The following is a 19229-nucleotide window of genomic DNA, read 5'->3' on the forward strand; positions in this document are numbered from 1 at the left end:
GGGTAAAATGATGGAATCAATTATTAAGGATGTCATAGCAGCGCATTTGGAAAATGGTGACATGATAGGTCCAAGTCAGCATGGATTTGTGAAGGGGAAATCATGCTTGACAAATCTTCTGGAATTTTTTCAGGATGTTTCCAGTAAAGTGGACAAAGGAGAACCAGTTGATGTGGTATATTTGGACTTTCAGAAGGCTTTCGACAAGGTCCCACACAAGAGATTAATGTGCAAAGTTAAAGCACATGGGATTGGGGGTAGTGTGCTGACGTGGATTGAGAACTGGTTGTCAGACAGGAAGCAAAGAGTAGGAGTAAATGGGTACTTTTCAGAATGGCAGTCAGTGACTAGTGGGGTACCGCAAGGTTCTGTGCTGGGGCCCCAGCTGTTTACATTGTACATTAATGATTTAGACGAGGGGATTAAATGTAGTATCTCCAAATTTGCGGATGACACTAAGTTGGGTGGCAGTGTGAGCTGCGAGGAGGATGCTATGAGGCTGCAGAGTGACTTGGATAGGTTAGGTGAGTGGGCAAATGCATGGCAGATGAAGTATAATGTGGATAAATGTGAGGTTATCCACTTTGGTGGTAAAAACAGAGAGACAGACTATTATCTGAATGGTGACAGATTAGGAAAAGGGAAGGTGCAACGAGACCTGGGTGTCATGGTACATCAGTCATTGAAGGTTGGCATGCAGGTACAGCAGGCGGTTAAGAAAGCAAATGGCATGTTGGCCTTCATAGCGAGGGGATTTGAGTACAGGGGCAGGGAGGTGTTGCTAGAGTTGTACAGGGCCTTGGTGAGGCCACACCTGGAGTATTGTGTACAATTTTGGTCGTCTAACTTGAGGAAGGACATTCTTGCTATTGAGGGAGTGCAGCGAAGATTCACCAGACTGATTCCCGGGATGGTGGGACTGACATATCAAGAAAGACTGGATCAACTGTGCTTGTATTCACTGGAGTTCAGAAGAATGAGAGGGGACCTCATAGAAACGTTTAAAATTCTGACGGGTTTAGACAGGTTAGATGTTCCCAATGTTGGGGAGGTCCAGAACCAGGGGTCACATTCTAAGGATAAGGGGTAAGCCATTTAGGACCGAGATGAGGAGAGACTTCTTCACCCAGAGAGTGGTGAACCTGTGGAATTCTCTGCCACAGAAAGTGGTTGGGGCCAATTCACTAAATATATTCAAAAGGGAGTTAGATGAAGTCCTTACTACTCGGGGGATCAAGGGGTAATGGCGAGAAAGCAGGAAGGGGGTACTGAAGTTTCATGTTCAGCCATGAACTCATTGAATGGCGGTGCAGGCTAGAAGGGCTGAATGGCCTGCTCCTGCACCTATTTTCTATGTTTCTATGAGTAAAGACCCAGTCTACTCAATCTATCATCACAAGGTAACCCCCTCATCTCCGGAATCAGCCTAGTGAATCGTCTCCAAAGCTAGTATATCCTTCCTTAAGTAAGGTGATCAAAACTGCAGGCAGTACTCCAGATTCGACCTCACCAATACGCTCTGCAGTTGCAGAAGGACCTCCCTGCTTTTGTACTCCATCCCTCTCGCAATGAAGGCCAACATTCCATTCACCTTCCTGATAACCTGCTGCACCTGCAAACTAACTTTTTGGGATTCATGCACAAGGACCCCCAGGTCCCTCTGCACCGCAGCATGTTGTAATTTCTCCCCATTCAAATAATATTCCCTTTTACTGTTTTTTTTCCCCCAAGGTGGATGACTTCACACTTTCCGACTGTATTCCATCTGCCAAACCTTAGCCCATTCGCTTAACCTATCTAAATCTCTTTGCAGCCTCTCTGTGTCCTCTACACAACCCGCTTTCCCACTAATCTTTGTGTCATCTGCAAATTTTGTTACACTACACTCTGTCCCCTCTTCCAGGTCATCTCTATATATTGTAAACAGTTGTGGTCCCAGCACCGATCCCTGTGGCACACCACTAACCACCGATTTCCAACCCGAAAAAGACCCATTTATCCCGACTCTCTGCTTTCTGTTAGCCAGCCAATTCTCTATCCATGCTAATACATTTCCACTGACTCCGCGTACCTTTATCTTCTGCAGTAACCTTTAGTGTGGCACCTTATCGAATGCCTTTTGAAAATCTAAATACACCACATCCATCGGTACACCTCTATCCACCATGCTCGTTATATCCTCAAAGAATTCCAGTAAATTAGTTAAACATGATTTCCCCTTCATGAATCCATGCTGCGTCTGCTTGATTGCACTATTCCTATCTCGATGTCTCGCTATTTCTTCCTTAATAGTTTCAAGCATTTTCCCCACTACAGATGTTAAACTAACCGGCCTATAGTTACCTGCCTTTTGTCTGCCCCCCTTTTTAAACAGAGGCGTTACATTAGCTGCTTTCCAATCCGCTGGTACCTACCCAGAGTCCAGAGAATTTTGATAGATTATAACGAATGCATCTGCTATAACTTCCGCCATCTCTTTTAATACCCTGGGATGCATTTCATCAGGACCAGGAGACTTGTCTACCTTGAGTCCCATTAGCCTGTCCAGCACTACCCCCCTAGTGATAGTGATGGTCTCAAGGTCCTCCCTTCCCACTTTCCTGTGACCAGCAATTTCTGGCATGGTTTCTGTGTCTTCCACTGTGAAGACTGAAGCAAAATAATTGTTTAAGGTCTCAGCCATTTCCACATTTCCCATTATTAAATCCCCCTTCTCATCTTCTAAGGGACCAACATTTACTTTAGTCACTCTTTTCCGTTTTATATATTTGTAAAAGCTTTTACTATCCGTTTTTATGTTTTGCGCAAGTTTACCTTCGTAATCTATCTTTCCTTTCTTTATTGCTTTCTTAGTCATTCTTTGTTGTCGTTTAAAATTTTCCCAATCTTCTATTTTCCCACTCACCTTGGCCACCTTATACGCATTGGTTTTTAATTTGATACACTCCTTTATTTCCTTGGTTATCCACGGCTGGTTATCCCTTCTCTTACCGCCCTTCTTTTTCACTGGAATATATTTTTGTTGAACACTATGAAAGAGCTCCTTAAAAGTCCTCCACTGTTCCTCAATTGTGCCACCATTTAGTCTGTGTTCCCAGTTTACTTTAGCCAACTCTGCCCTCATCCCACTGTAGTCGCCTTTATTTAAGCATAGTATGCTCGTTTGAGACACTACTTCCTCACCCTCAATCTGTATTACAAATTCAACCATACTGTGATCACTCATTCCGAGAGGATCTTTTACTAGGAGATCGTTTATTATTCCTGTCTCATTACACAGGACCAGATCTAAGATAGCTTGCTCCCTTGTAGGTTCTGTAACATACTGTTCTAAGAAACAATCCCGTATGCATTCTATGAATTCCTCCTCCAGGCTACCCCGTGCGATTTGATTTGACCAATCGATATGTAGGTTGAAATCCCCCATGATTACTGCCGTTGCTCGGAGAACTGAACCAAATCAATGTAAAATAAATCAGGAAGTTTAAAGCTGGTGTCAGAAAAATGAACATGAAGCTGTCGGATTGTCGTAAAAACCCAACTGGTTCACTGATGTCCTTTAGGGAAGGAAACCTGCCGTCTTTACCTGGTCTGGGTCTATCTGTGACTCCAGTCCCACAAGATTCTAACTGCCCTCTGAAATGGCCTAGCAAACCACTCAGTTGTATCAAACTTGGGCCACCAGCAATGGGCATTAAATGCTGGCCTTGCCAGCAATGCTCACATCCCTCTCTTCCCGATCCCCTCTCTCCCCCATTGAAACAGTGAGCAGCACTGGGTACCAGGGGCTGAATCAACAGTAGAAACGTGCTGTAGGCAGGGACCTAGGTGCACATGGTAGCTTCATTTAACATGGTTTTATGAAAGGGAAATCGTGTTTGACATATTTGCTCGATTTCTTTGAGGATGTAACGAGCAGGATGGATAAGGGGGACCGAGTCGATGTGGTGCATTTGGATTTCCAGAAGGCATTCGATAAGGTGCCACACAAAAGGTTACTGCACAAGATAAAAGCGCTCGGGGTTGAGGGTAATATATTAGCATGGATAGAGGATTGGCTAACTAACAGAAAACAGAGAGTCGGGATAAATGGGTCATTTTCCAGTTGGCAAACAGTGGCTAGTGGGGTGCTGGGCCCTCAACTATTTACAATCTATATTAATGACTTGGATGAAGGGACCGAGTGTAATGTAGCCAAGTTTGCTGATGATACAAAGATGGGTGGGAAAGAAAATTGTAAGGAGGACACAAAAAATCTGCAAAGGGATATAGACAGGCTAAATGAGTGGGCAAAAATTTGGCAGATGGAGTATGGTGGGAAAATGTGAGGTTATTCACTTTGGCAGAAATAATAAAAAAGCAAATTACTATTTAAATGGAGAAAAATTGTAAAGTGCTGCAGTACAGAGAGACTTGGGGGTCCTTGTGCAATAAACACAAAAAGTTAGTATGCAGGCACAGCAAGTAATCAGGAAGGCAAATGGAATATTGGCCTTTATTGCAAGGGGGATAGAGTATAAAAGCAGAGAAGTCCTGCTACAACTGTGCAGGGTATTGGTGAGGCCACACCTGGAGTACTGCGTATAGTTTTGGTCTCCATATTTAAGGAAGGATATACTTGCATTGGAGGCTGTTCAGAGAAGGTTCACTAGGTTGATTCTGGAGATGAGTGGGTTGACTTCTGAAGGTGGATTGGGCTTATACTCATGGGAGTTCAGAAGGATGAGAGGTGATCTTATTGAAACATATAAGATAATGAGGGGGCTCGACAAGCTGGATGCAGAGAGGATATTTCCACTCATAGGGGAAACTAAAACTAGAGGACATAGTCTTAGACTAAGGGGCCGCCCATTTAAAACTGAGATGAGGAGAAATTTCTTCTGAGAGTTGTAAATCTATGGAATTCTCTGCCCCAGACAGCTGGGTAGGCTGCATCATTGAATATATTTATGGCGGAGATAGACAGATCTTTGAGCGATATGGGAATAAAGGGTTATGGGGAGCGGGCAGGAAAATGGAGCTGAGTCCATGATCAGATCAGCCATGATCTTATTGAATGGCTGAGCAGACTCAAGGGGCCAAATGGCCTACTCCTGCTCCTATTTCTTATGTTATTATGTTCTTAACTTCTGTCATTGCAGGGTGTTGAAGATTGTAAGTTACACCACCTGTTTGCCAATTTTAAAAGTGCCCTGGAAACTGTTATGGTTTGGGGTCAGTTTAAAATTTCAAAGCTGAGTGTAATAGATTTTTGTTGGGCAAAAGGGAATTGAAGATTACAGAACCAAGGTAGATAGATGGAGTTAAAATACCGATTAGCCATGATTTAATTGAATGGTGGAACAGGTTCGAGGAGCTGAATAGCCTCCTCTTGTTGCTATGTAAATACCACTGTGCAAGGTCTGCCTTGTTAAATATTGTGTGGGCTGGGCAGACTGGAACTGGTCGCAGGGTTGTCGCCCCAGAACTTACTTGGTAAACTTTTCTTTTTGGATGACATAAGTTAATTGGTGTGCTGTGTAGACTGTCACTTGGGCAGCTCAGTCACGACGGGCAGCGCTCCTACAGCTGCCACAAGGCGGAAACCACGATGCTGTTTGGATTTCACCAGGTGGCGAATGGTGGTTGACGTGTTGGGTTTGGGAAGTGCTGCCGAAGAAGCCTTGGTGAGTTTCTGCAGTGCATCCTGTAGATGGTACCCACTGCAGCCACGGAACACTGGTGGTGGAGGGAGTGAATGTTGAAAGTGGTGGATGGGGTGCCGATCAAGACTATTTCATCAAGGGGTGGCATCACAGCGTACAGATTCTGTCCTTGCAGGTATGCGCCGTACGTGGCGCTGTCCGAAGGACTGTGTATGGGTGAGAGCAGCTGAGTGGGCTTTCTCTGGAGATGAGGCACTCAGCAGTTTTCAAGAGCAAAGAAGTTTTGCTGCAGTAGTTCAGATCTTGGGAGATTGTTAGTGTCAGCGGTTTGTGCTAATCATGATCAACTGCAGTTTGACTCCACTGTGTACATTTTCCCTCACCTGTACCCTTTTTCTGTTTTGCCTCCTCTCCCAAAGGCAGTGGCTTGTCAACAGACATTTTTAAATTCATTCATGGGATGTGGGCATCGCTGGCAAGGCTGTCATTTATTGCCCATCCCTAACTGCCCTTGAGAACCACCGCCTTGAACCGCTGCAGTTTGTGTGGTGAAGGTGCTCCCACAATGCAGTCAGGGAGGGAGTTCCAGGATTTTGACTGACAATGAAGGAGCGGCGATATATTTCCAAGTCAGGATGGTGTGTAACTTAGAGGGGAACTTGAAGGTGATGGTGCTCCCATGCGCCTGCTGCCTTTATCCTTATAGATGGTGGAGGTCGCGGGTTTGGGAGGTGCTGCCGAAGAAGCCTTGGCGAGTTGCTGCAGTGCATCTTGTCGATGGTACACACTGCAGCCACGGTGCGCCGGTGGTGGAGGGAGTGAATGTTGAAGATGGTGGATGGGGTGTCAATCAAGACTATTTCATCATAAGAACATAAGAAATAGGAGCAGGAATAGGCCATATGACCCCTCAAGCCTGCTCCGCCATTCAATACGATCATGGCTGATCTGATCATGGACTCATGCCCGCTCCCCATAACCCCTTATTCCCTTCCCTTATCGTTTAAGAAACTGTCTATTTCTGTCTTAAATTTATTCAATGTCCCAGCTTCCACAGCTCTCTGAGGCAGTGAGTTCCACAGATCCACAACCCTCAGAAGAAATTTCTCCTCATTTCAGTATTTAAATGGGCGGCCCCTTATTCTAAGATTTTGCCCTCTAGTTCTAGTCTCCCCTATCAGTGGAAACATCCTCTCTGCATCCACCTTGTCAAGTCCCCTCATAATCTTGTACGTTTCGATAAGATCACCTCTCATTCTTCTGAATTCATAAGAATTAGGAACAGGCGTAGGCCATCTAGCCCCTCGAACCTGCTCCGCCATTCAACAAGATCATGGCTGATCTGGCCGTGGACTCAGCTCCACTTACCCGCCCGCTCCCCGTAACCCTTAATTCCCTTATTGGTTAAAAATCTATCTATCTGTGACTTGAATACATTCAATGAGCTAGCCTCAACTGCTTCCTTGGGCAGAGAATTCCACTGATTCACAACCCTCTGGGAGAAGAAATTCCTTCTCAACTCGGTTTTAAATTGGCTCCCCCGTATTTTGAGGCTGTGCCCCCTAGTTCTAGTCTCCCCAACCAGTGGAAACAACCTCTCTGCCTCTGAGTAGAGGCCCAACTTACTCAACCTCTCCTCATAAGACAACCCCCTCATCTCCGGAATTAACCTTGTGAACCTTCTGAACGGCCTCCAAAGCAAATATATCCTGTCTTAAATATGGAAACTAAAACTGTACTCAGTATTCCAGGTGTGGCCTCACCAATACCCCGTATAACTGTAGCAAGACTTCCCTGCTTTTATACTCCATCCCCTTTGCGATAAAGGCTAAGATTCCATTGGCCTTCCTGATCACTTGCTGTACCTGCATACTAACCTTTTGTGTTTCTTGCACAAGTACCCCCAGGTCCCGCTCTACTGCAGCACCTTGCAATCTCTCTCCATATAAATAATAACCTGCTCTTTGATTTTTTTTCTGCCAGAGTGCATGACCTCACACTTGCCAACATTAAACTCCATCTGCCAAATATTTGCCCATTCACTTAGTCTGTGTCCTTTTGCAGATTTTGTGTCCACTTCACACATTGCTTTTCCTCCCATCTTTGTATCGTCAGCAAACTTGGCTACGTTACACTTGGTCTCTTCTTCCAAGTCGTTAATATAGATTGTAAATAGTTGGGGTCCCAGCACTGATCCCTGCGGCACACCACTAGTTGCTGATTGCCAACCCGAGAATGAACCATTTATCCCGATTCTCTGTTTTCTGTTAATTAGCCAATCCTCTATCCATGCTAATAAATTACCCCCAACACCATGAACTTTTATCTTGTGCAGTAACCTTTTATGTGGCACCTTTTCAAATGCCTTCTGGAAGTCCAAATACACCACATCCACTGGTTCCCCATTATCCACCCTGTTCGTTACATTCTCAAAGAATTCCAGCAAATTTGTCAAACATGACTTCCCTTTCATAAATCCATGCTGACTCTGCCTGACTGAATTATATTTTTCCAAATGTCCTGCTATTGCTTCTTTAATAATGGACTCTAACATGTTCACAACCACAGATGTTAGGCTAACTGGTCTATAGTTTCCTGCTTTTTGTCTGCCTCCTTTTTTAAATAGGGACGTTACATTTGCAGTTTTCCAATCTCCTGGGACCTTCCCAGAATCCAGGGAATTTTGGTAAATTACAACAGTTATGTATGTGAACCTCACCTGTGTGTAAGACTTGCCACTAGGGGACACACCTATGGGTCACCTGTGTACCCTGGAGCAAGCAGGTATAAAGGGCAGTCCACCACGCTGCTGCCTCACTTTGGAGTTCTATTAAAAAGACCATGGTCACAATGGTTTGAGTTTTAGCACAGGCTCATGGAGTTATTCTGAACTTAACAGAACCAACGCATCCACAATCCCTGCCGCTACTTCTCTTGAGACCTTAGGATGCAAGCCATCAGGTCCAGGGGATTTATCTGCCTTTTATCATGGGATGGCATTACAACCAATCACATCCTGGCATAGGCTCGACTGGCTGAATGGCCGCCTTCTGTGCTGTAACCATTTGATGATTCTATGATCCTCCCCCAACATGTGTGTACCGTTTTCCATCTGGATCACAGACCGGAGCCGGAACCATCTTTCCCCACCCTCTCCCGGGCCCAGGCCTGCCGGAACCAGTTGTAATCTCCCTGCGGTTAGGCTGGTAAAGCTCTGGTGACTCTGCGCTGATGGAAATAGAGCCCAGCAGCTGCTGTTCAGCTCCTTGCCTCGCTGGGAGGGTTGGTGCACCCAGTGAGTTCTCACCGGAAACTGCTGCAGGCTTATGTTTTGCTTTTATGCAGGGGTTGCAGAGATGCTGCTCATTGTATCACTCATCTTACAAACTGTTAAACAGCAGAAGCAGCCAGCTCTTAGTACCACCTGCAATATAACGCATCTAACTTCTTCACTTAACTCATAAATATGCTTTAAAAATAGAGCTGGATGATTTGGGGCACGATATTAGTGCGCAGGTTGTTCTGTCTGTGATTTAGTAAACTCCTCCTCCTTCCTCCTTGCTGCCCACTCGGCTGTGCAATCTGATGGAAATCTCACTGCAAGAATGGAAGTTCCTGACCTAAACAAACAACGTCCGGTCCATTTAAAGAAAAACATCCAAGTTGTATCTGTCGTTCTTGCAACGACCATTCCAGCAAAATACAAAAAGCTGGGGGGTTATGTTCTCGCTTGCAGATAACTAGGAGAGCCACCACCCATTTCCCCGAGTGTGGAGCTGTGCACTATAACATGCCATCGCTTTAAAAGAGAGGTCAGCCATTTAACCCCGTGTGTGCAGGTTTTGCTCGCTCGGTCCTGTCGGAGAGGCTGCACCATACTGGTTTACAGTTCCATATTCCGAGCCTCCTTGACACAGAAGCTGAAACACCTGGATTCAGATCGGCTATCTGTGGCCTCTAAGGCTTACATTAAAAGTGCTTGGTCAATTTCAACATCCGTTTCCATTGGACATGCAACAAAATTCCCCCTCATCCTGCACAAACTGGCAATCTGTAACACCACTGGTGCTGTGGGAAATGGAAAAACTCATCAAGGCATCCTTTTGAGGTCGATGCACAAACACAATTTAGTGTCAGAAGGAGCTTTACTCTGTATCTAACTCATGCTGTACCTGCCCTGAGAGTGTTTGATGGGACAGTGTAGAGGAAGCTTTACTCTGTATGTAACCCATGCTGTACCTGCCCTGAGAGTGTTTGATGGTGATACCAGGGCCTGTAATGGAGTGTTCCTTTCCCCAGCACTAAAAAATCCTCTAACTTGTGGGGGAAAAAGATGTCCAATCTTCACAAACATGAAGAATGGTTGAGTTGGTGGAGGAGGGGCTATCACTCCCGATGAACCATTCCCGATCCTAATGGAAGAGAGGAGAAAATTGGAGGGACTTTTAGAGAAAGAAAATTCTTCAGTTGCACTCTGTACATTAATAGCTGAAAGTGTAGAATTTGATACAGAATTGAACATGCCAATGTTTTTTTAATAAGTTGGGATTGCTGTAATATTTGGCTGTAATGTTTTGCAGTGTCCTGTGAACTGTTTTTACATTGCAGAATACAAACGGAGTTTGATGGTGTTGACAGTTTGCTCGAATTGTGCTGCTCCATCTCCCTCGGTGTATCCCAGTGTCTCCATTCCTTACAAAAACTTGGAACTGCTGTTTCTCTCGACCCCCTCCTAAGGGTACATGAACGGAGAGATCTGGGGGGTATATGTGCACAAATTGTTGAAGGTGGCAGGGCAGGTTGAGAAAACGGTTTAAAAAAGCATACGGGATCCTGGGCTTCATAAACAGAGGCACAGAGTACAAAAGCAAGGAAGTTATGATGAACCTTTAGAAAACACTGGTTCGGCCTCAGCAGTGAGTGGTTAGGATCAGGAATGCGCTGCCTGACAGAGTGGTGGAGGTAGAAATCATAGCTTTCAAAAGAAAATTGGATAAGTACCTGAAGGGAAAAAATTTGCAGGGCAACGCGGAAAGGGCAGGAGAGTGCAACTAGCTGAAGTGTTCTTACAGAGAGCCGGCACGGGCTCGACGGGCCAAAGGGCCTCCTTCTGTAACCATTCTATGATTGTGATTCTAGTTCACTTTACCCCTGATGCAGCTTGATTGTAGTGTGGTGTTTAACTGAAGCCCCTCGGAATCACACAGGAAGGAATCATTTATATAGTGCTCTTTCACCACTCTGAAAACATTTCAAAGCATTTCCTGCATTACTTTTGAATTGCAAATTGGGGTCACAGGGTAGTGTACATTGGAGGGGGTTTGTAAATGTTGAACACTCATGGGGGTTTCAGTTTAATTATGTTGGCAGAAGTACAGTGACATTTTGTGTTGGAAATTATTTCAAATAGCAAGGCCCTCAAAACTGCTGGAAATTCATGAACCCAACAGGGCAGCCCACAGTTTAAAAAAAAATTGTGCGAACACTCAGCAGAAACCTTCCCGCCTGGGAAAGTGGATAAACCCTGCTGCATACTTGACTGGAGCGGTGACTGAGGGACACGAGTCTGCAGTTGTGAATGATGTAATCTTGAGCTTGGCCTCATGAGCTCTATGTGGTTTTCCTGAACCTGTACATTTTTGTTTGCCAGCAGTAATTGATTTGTTGTGTGAAGTTTTGAGCATTGTGACACTGTGCCCCGGCTTCATGTAAACGTAGCAAACTTCAAATTCATCCTATTTGCTTTGGTCCCCTCCTCCTTCAAATGCCTCCTTAAACCCTGAGTTTGATTACCTCCCTTAACCTGTCCCCCCCCCCCCCCGATGCTTGTAGCTCTCTATGACGTGCCTTGGAATGGGTTGTTGCATCAAAGTTACTGAAGAAATGTCAGATTAACTTATTTTCAAACTATTTCTGACAACTGAAAGTGGGCTGCTTGCACTGCGTGTCGCACTGGCCTGTTCCCTGCGGCCATGCTCACTCGAGCAAGCTCTTGGTTCATCCATGTGATCTCACGCCCTGTTTCCTGCTGGAACTTTCAGACTTAATTGTTGGTAAAACTTGCTTTGCAGCCTCATTAAAACTAAGTAATCAGCATTTAAATCCTGGGGGTGGTGCAGAGAAAAGCCGTGAGGCGTAGTGTCAGAGCAAAGAATTAATGTAATCATTGCCAAGGCTGGCATTTATTGCCCATCCCCTGAGAAGGTGGCGGTGGGACTACTTGAACCACAACTGATGCAACAGAGTGGCCACTTCAGAGAGAAGTTGCAGGTCAACCACGTGGTGTGGGTCTGGAGTCACATATAGGCCCAGACCAGGTAAGGACGGCAGGTTTCCTTCCCTGAAGGGAATTACTGAACCAGTTGGAATTGTACATCAAATCCCACAGCTTCATGGTCGCTCTTACTGACACCAGCATTTTATTTCCAGATTTAAAAAAAAACTGAATTCAAATTCTCAACCTGCCCTGGTGGGATTTGAACGCTCGTTCTCTGGATTATTGGTCCAGGCTTCTGGATTACAAATCCAGTAACCTAACCACGACACTGCCATGCCCATTAGCTATGAGGAAACCTGGGCTCTACATTGTTGAAAGGAAGTGAGTGCGAGGGACACTTGTATAGCACTATATAATAGTGAAGGCAAATCCAGAGCATGCCTTCAAGGAACACAGCAAGGATCACTGCGGTAAACTTGTCGAAGAAAAATGTCGAAGTTTTTCCATGTGAAGGTTTGGAATTAACTTCTGTGCTATCGCTGGCACTTTCGTCAGAGTCGGAAGGTTCAAGCTCCAATCCAGATGCTTGAGCACATAGTCTATGCTGCCACACCAGTGCAGTGCTGAGGGAGGTGCCGTCATTCGGATGAGACGTTAAACCATTCACCTATTGAAGTGAACGTAAAAGATTCCGTTACACCATTTGAAGAAGAGCAGGAAATTCTTCAGATGTTCAATATTCATTTCTCGACCAACTTCACGAAGGGAGATTATCTGGACATTTATCTCATGCTGTTTGTTGGGTCTTGCTATATGCAAATTGGCTGCTGTGTTTGTCTACGTAACAGTGATTCCACCTCAAGAAGTTCTTCATTTTGGTGCAAGTTGCTTTGGGACATCCTGAGAATGTAAAGCTGCTATAGAAGCTCAAGTTCATGCTTTCCTTTTTCTCACGTGCTCGGAGTATCTTTAAGTACTTCACAGCCAATGAAATGTTTCTGGTGTAATGTACTGTTATAATGTACTGTTGTAATTTAGGAAATATGGCAGTCATTATGCGCACCGCTAGATCTCGCAAACAGCAATGCGAGATAACCTTTCTCCGTGATGTTGGTTGAGGGATAAATGTTAGCCAGGGCAGCAGGAGAACTGCGCTTCGAACAATGCCATGAAAGAAAAGAGAAAAATGTGACTTTTTTGCGCCCACTTGAGAGGGCAAAAGATGGCACCTCTGACAGTGCAGCACTCCCTCAGTACAGCACTGAAGTGTCAGCCTGGATTATGGGCTCAAGTCTCTGGAGTGGGACTTGTACCCACAATCTTCTGACTTCGAGGCGAGAGTGCTACCCACTGAACCACAGCTAAGACTTGTGTGTGTGTGTGTGTGTGTGTGTGTGAGAGTGAGGTTCTGAAATGGAATATCATTTATTTTTCAATGTGCACATGTCCAGAATGCTGCATGGTACATGTGCTCGTTTCTTGGGAGCACTTTGCACACTTAACCCGCTTTGTACCACCCTCTTCTAGTCGAACATCACTTGGCATCCAATGTACAAAGAAACCGTTTGGTTCAGAATGACCTGCAAGTGGCCAAGAAGCTGCAAGAGGAAGAGAATAAGAAAGCCCAGGCCCGCCTTCAGAAACACCAGCGAGAGATGTAAGCACAAGAATGTTTTTCTAAATTGTAAAATCTAGCTGAATGGTTAAGGCAGGGACCACCAAGGTTGGAAAGATTGGGAGAGCAATATAAAATGGTTAGATAGCAAGTTTGAATTTTGATAGCCAATCCTCACAAACACCTCCCTCTTTCTCTCCTCTTCCACCTCGCAACCCACCCCCAACCCACTCCTCCTCTTGCCTTCCCCTCTGAATTGGCATTTAGTGTTCTTCGTAGTTCAGCATTAATCATTGGGGAAAATTGGCAGATTTGTCCAAAACCTGGGCAGACCCTTGCTTAAGGTGGAACTGGGGAATACGGAGCTCTTCAGCGAAGTGTCGCCGTGCAAGGATCGAAGAGGTGGCCCACTACGGCTCCTGGCGGCAGGCAATCAATGTCGCCATAGTAGCATCACCCGCACCTGCCAGAACAAGTGTCAAAATAATTGCACCATCTCTTGGGGTACTTGCAAGCGATTCACCAGCTGCCTGAACAGAGCACCAGGCATTGCTGCCTCGCAACTCCAGTTCACAATGGTCATCTTTAACTCCGAATCTAAAGTTAAAGTCCCAGCCTTCAAAGCAGTGCTGTGGCTGGGATTTAAAATCTATATAAAACCCCAACCTGAGCTCAACTATTTGCGACTGCTCCATATTGCCTGCTGCCAGTTCTGAGTTACTCAACTTCAGGGTAGCAGTGACTGTAATCAAGGAGATAATTGCACTCCTATTCATCGTCCTGCTGAGAGCTAGTTTCCCCTGTGTGGATGGTCTAGACATAAGCACAGTCTCAGGATAAGGGGTTGGCCATTTAAGGCTGAGATGAGGAGACATTTCTTCATTCAGAAGGTTGTGACTCTTTGGTATTCTCTGCCCCAGAGGGCTCTGGATGCTGTCGTTAAGTATATTCAAGGCTGAGATCGATAGATTTGTGGGCTTTAGGGGAATCAAGGGATATGGGGAGAGTGTGAAAAGGCAGTGCTGAGGTTGAAGATCAGCCATGATCTTATCGAATGGCGGAGCAGGCTCAAGGGGCCGGATGGCTGACTACTGCTCCTAAGTAACTCCTCCTATGTTATGAAAGGTTGTTGTGCAAGGGGTCAGTTCCCATCTGGAGCACTGTGTGCCGTTTTGGCCACCTAATCACAGGAAGGATTTAAAATATATATTTTTTATTGGGATGTGGGCCTCACTGGCAAGACGAGCATTTATTGCCCATCCTGACTTGCCCTTGACAAGATGAAAGGTTCAAACCCCATGGGACACAAGTTGTAAATTAAGTTAATGAGAAGGGAAGTCAGTCAAAGGGTAATGAAGTTGTAGAATAAATTACCAGCCAAGGGTGTAGAATCAGTTGGTATAAATGGGGTTGAGCAATTAAATGTGTGTCTGTTGAGTGGGATTTTGGGTCTAATTAACCCTTCCCATTCCGAAAGCTGCTGATAGTTAATTTTGTCCTGCAAAAGAAAGATAACGTACAAAATATTTTTTAACTTTATATATACACAGCTGAATCATGAAACAGCAGAGGGAATGGTGTAATTAGTAAATGAAAAGGCTGGGGGCAAGAGATGCCGAATTCCTGCAGGTGGGCATTGAGGGCTAAGGAGAGGATGTGGCAGCTGCCTCGTTGTATATGAAACAACATTTTGAACCATGCTTCAGTGGGCTCCCTGTGGGGACAGAGAACCTTTTACAAAGTCAGATCTCCGTCAAGTGACCCAATTTGTTCTTGTGTCCTGCTTCGTGAAGTTGCAGCAGTTCTGATGGGATTTGCCCTGGAGTGCCGTGATGTGCCATCGCTCGCTGAGTTTTGCCTCGATTTTTCTCTTGCCCAGCCACCTCCAATGCTTGTTGTGTTGCAGGGAGCGTCGTGACAACCAGATGGCACAGGTGATTCAGGATGAGCTGGCCCTGGAAAATGAGAAACGGCGTCGCCAGGAGGAGAAGGATGAGGTAGGGAATCATAGAATCAGTAATTTGCAGCACGGAAGGAGGCCATTTTGGCCCATCATGTCCATGCTGGCCGACAAAGAGCTATCCAGTCTAATCCCACTTTCCAGCTCTTGGTCCATAGCCTTGTAGGTTACGGCACTTCGCGTGCACATCCAAATACTTTTTAAATGTGATGACGGCGACACTTCGCTGAAGAGCTCTGTATTCTCCAGTTCCACCTTAAGCAAGGGTCTGCTCTTTCAGGCAGTGAGTTCCAGACCCCCACCACCCTCTGGGTGAAAAAAAACTCTCCGACTCCCCTCTAATCTTTTTAGCAATTACTTTAAATCTATGCCCCCTGGTTATTGACTCTCTGCTAAGTGAAACAGGTCCTTCCTATCCACTCTATCTAGGCCCCTCATAATTTTATACACCTCAATAAGGTCTCCCCTCAGCCTCCTCTGTTCCAAAGAAAACAACCCCAACCTATCCAATCTTTCCTCGTAGCGAAAACTCTCCAGTCCTGACAACAGCCTGGTAAATCTCCTCTGGACCCTCTAGTGCAGTCTCTGGCGCCACAGTAACTTTCCCATCCTCTAGTATTCTGCTACTCGAGCAGCGCTATGAGGAGAGAGTGGGACGCTGATATTAGTTCTAGATTGCTCCAGCAATGTTTCGAAATCTGTGTAAAATGCAGTAGTGTGCGGGAATATGAAGAATTGAACATGTATAAAATAAAATAGAACGAGAGAGATGAAGTATGTCTGAGCCAGCTGTATAAAATTCACACTGAGCCAACTCTTCTTGCTAAAGTCTCTCGAGCATAGTACATTCTATGCTTTTCATAAAGCTAAGTATTCTTCTGGTTTTGAGCCCTAGATTGGAGAAATGCAAACCCGTGACTGATTTTGTGTGCGATTGTAAATGATGGATGAGTTTAGAGGAGCAGACTTGTAGAGGTGATTCCTGGGTCAAATGCACTTCAACTTTTGCTCTTTATAAGCCCAGCCTTAGTTTATATTGCATGTTGTAATCTGCTGCAGTGTGCCATTGAGTGTGTGCTGGCTATAAATGATTGCACTTTTAGTAATTGGCACACACACGGCCACAATTAATACTGCGCTCAGTCAGGCTATCCTTTAGATTAGCGCCTTCACTCACTGTAATTGGCTTTGCTTCTATCTCTTGAGTGTGCCGGTGGGACAAGTCCCAGAACAGGGCGGGTAAACATGATTTGGACCATAGAGGGTAAACATCCACATGCTCTGCTTGGGCAGAATGGCCTCTTTCCGTGTTGTAACTTCCGTGTATTTCCAGATATTAAGCCTTTCCAAGTGGCTGATGCCTGGACAGTGCGTGTCGGTGGGCAATTCAACTGTGGTGGGCATCACCTGTGCCTGGTTTTGTTTCTTACCCAATATCCACTTGCACTTTCAGCAAGAATTATTGGTGAGCAATCGATAACCACTCTCTGGCTTTCCTGCCGCTATCCCAGGGAGCTATGGCCAGTGCTACCTCTACAGCCGCACTACTTTGCTCTCTGGATTAACCGGAGAACCGGGTTTGTATTGCTCACTTATTTACTTGGCAGTGCATTTAACAACCAAGCCAACTGGAAATAATTGTTATCATTCTGCCATCTCTCCGAAGTGTGTTAAACATTTTATGATCATAGAATAACACAACACAGGAGGAGGCCATTCGGCCCATCATACCTGTGCTGGCTCTTTGAAAGAGCGATCCCACTTCCCTTGTCTTTCCCCAGAGCTCTGCTAATTGTTTCTTTTTAAGTCTATAACCAGTGAATGGAATTTCCTTGTTTTGTGTCACGATCACCTGTAATTGTCGCTTCATCTCACCTTCAATTTGGAGGTGGAACAAATGTTATTGAAGGAACAAGTAGAAGTTGGTCCATCTAGTTACTGCGCCTAGATTGTTCCTGGCATTGGCATGCATACCGAGGCTTCAGATGTGCACTTCCTCGTTTGTATCAAGGCATCTTAATTGCAGGTTCTTTCCATTTGTTATCGACAGTACTTGCTAGAAAGGACAATCCTGCATTGATGTCAGCTGTTGAAAATCGAGCCCCTCTCCATGATATCTCTAGCCGCATTTACCCATATCTGAATTTTCCAAAGCAAGGCAGCAGAGCTTTAATTAAAACTATTCTAGCCTTCCAGTACCTCACTCCGAGGGCGACCCATTCATAGTCAATAAGTAGAAATTCTGACCGCTGGTCGCTCCCAACTTGCTCTCACTCTCTCAATCCATTCATTCTTGTGATCTCCATGGCACTGATCTTTCTCCCATCTTCACAGCAATGACCTCGTCTGTTTATCCTCCATTCCATCCGCTCTTACTGCTGGCTGCACTCTGCTCAGACTGTTCACAACCTCTCATCCTGTCTCACTGCAATGACTGCATCTTGATCCTCTCCATGTCATTCAGTATGGCAACGAAAATCTAGTTTCCTTCCATTCTTCAGACAGACTATCTTGATGGCTCTCTCCTTGGTCCTTTTACATGACCCATAACCCAGAGCGTTATGGCCAAAAGTAGCATTCCCGCTGTTACTGCAGCACAGTATGGGAATCTAACCAGAAATGGTTGTGATCTGCGTGGCTCAGTCAGCCCTTGGGGGAGAGCCAGAGCTGCTTCGAGTGGTTGGAAAGAAGAGTGGCACTTGCTGGGTGCTGCTGGCATTTTCTGTTTGTATCGCGACATTGAATGCTTCTTCGAGGAAGCTCCATGTGAAATTGTGCAGCATGCAGCCTGTAAACTAATAAATATCCGGAGAAGCCCTCCTCTGTACTCCTTCTGTTCACACCCCTGCAAGCAATCCCTTCCCTCAATTAAAAAAATATCCAAACATTTACTTCTCCGCACACTGTGTAAATACCCCGTTATTATTTTAATGCTCAGTTACCTAGCAACACGTTGGGAGAACATTGGAAATGAAGGGTTTCTCTTCCCTGATGCTGCAAGTGTCGGAAGCAAAGATGCAAACAGCTTGCCTGACAGAGCGTCTAGGATATAATTAGGTTTTTTGCAATTTAACATTACGTTTCCAGTGATTTGTTTAAGGGGTTTTGTGAAGTGGTTTTGCTGCTTCTGTATTCATTAAGTCTACGCCTGGCCCAAATGTTGTAGGATAGTTTGACAGGAGTCGTCTTCTGGGCTTTAAGGAGGCTTTATTATCAGCTGCAGCAGGCAGTTAGATTACACTGATCTTGTAGGCCTCTACCACTTCAATATTTCCCCCTTCCGCTTGGATCCACTGGTTTGTGCTGAATGTAGGGGTCCACAGATATCTCCTTCCGGCACCTCGCACCAGAGGGTGATTGGGAACATTGGGACAATCCAATTGTTCAACCTGGGAACTATCGCAGCCAAGCCTAATCCTGTCCAAGCCCAACACATACTTTTTATTTCCTGCTCTGGATGTGAGCGTTGCTTTCTTTTTCTTTCTTTTTAGGAACAATAGGAGCAGGAGTAGACCGTTGAGCCCCTCGAGCCTGTTCCGCCATTCACCTGAGAATCATAGCTGATCAGCGACCTAACTCCATATACCCACCATTGCGCCATATCCCTTAATACCCTTCATTCTTTCATTCATTATTGAAACTGTGGCCTTCCTTCTGTGTGTGGCTCAGCACCATCCCACGCAGTGCATTGATCCACCGAGATTCTTTGCTGGGGTGCAGTTCCTTTTATGCTGGGTATCTTCTGCTTCCTTGTCTGAGTGGGCGGTGCTGGTATTTAGTCTTCGAGGGGCA

The 19229-nt window shown here is 45.4% G+C and overlaps 1 protein-coding gene across 1 annotated transcript in view; it reads left to right on the forward strand.

Annotated features, from left to right (window-relative positions):
- Window positions 1–19229, forward strand: part of LOC139266298 (coiled-coil domain-containing protein 50-like) — a 95609-nt gene that overhangs the window by 30953 nt on the left and 45427 nt on the right. The window contains exons 4-6 of the mRNA XM_070884120.1: window positions 5142–5154; window positions 13390–13519; window positions 15384–15474. Coding sequence (XP_070740221.1) covers window positions 5142–5154; window positions 13390–13519; window positions 15384–15474 — 234 coding nt within the window. The remainder of the gene's footprint in view (window positions 1–5141; window positions 5155–13389; window positions 13520–15383; window positions 15475–19229) is intronic.

The sequence above is a fragment of the Pristiophorus japonicus genome, chromosome 6, assembly GCF_044704955.1.
Source record: "Pristiophorus japonicus isolate sPriJap1 chromosome 6, sPriJap1.hap1, whole genome shotgun sequence".
In the NCBI taxonomy this organism is placed as follows: Eukaryota; Metazoa; Chordata; class Chondrichthyes; family Pristiophoridae; genus Pristiophorus; species Pristiophorus japonicus.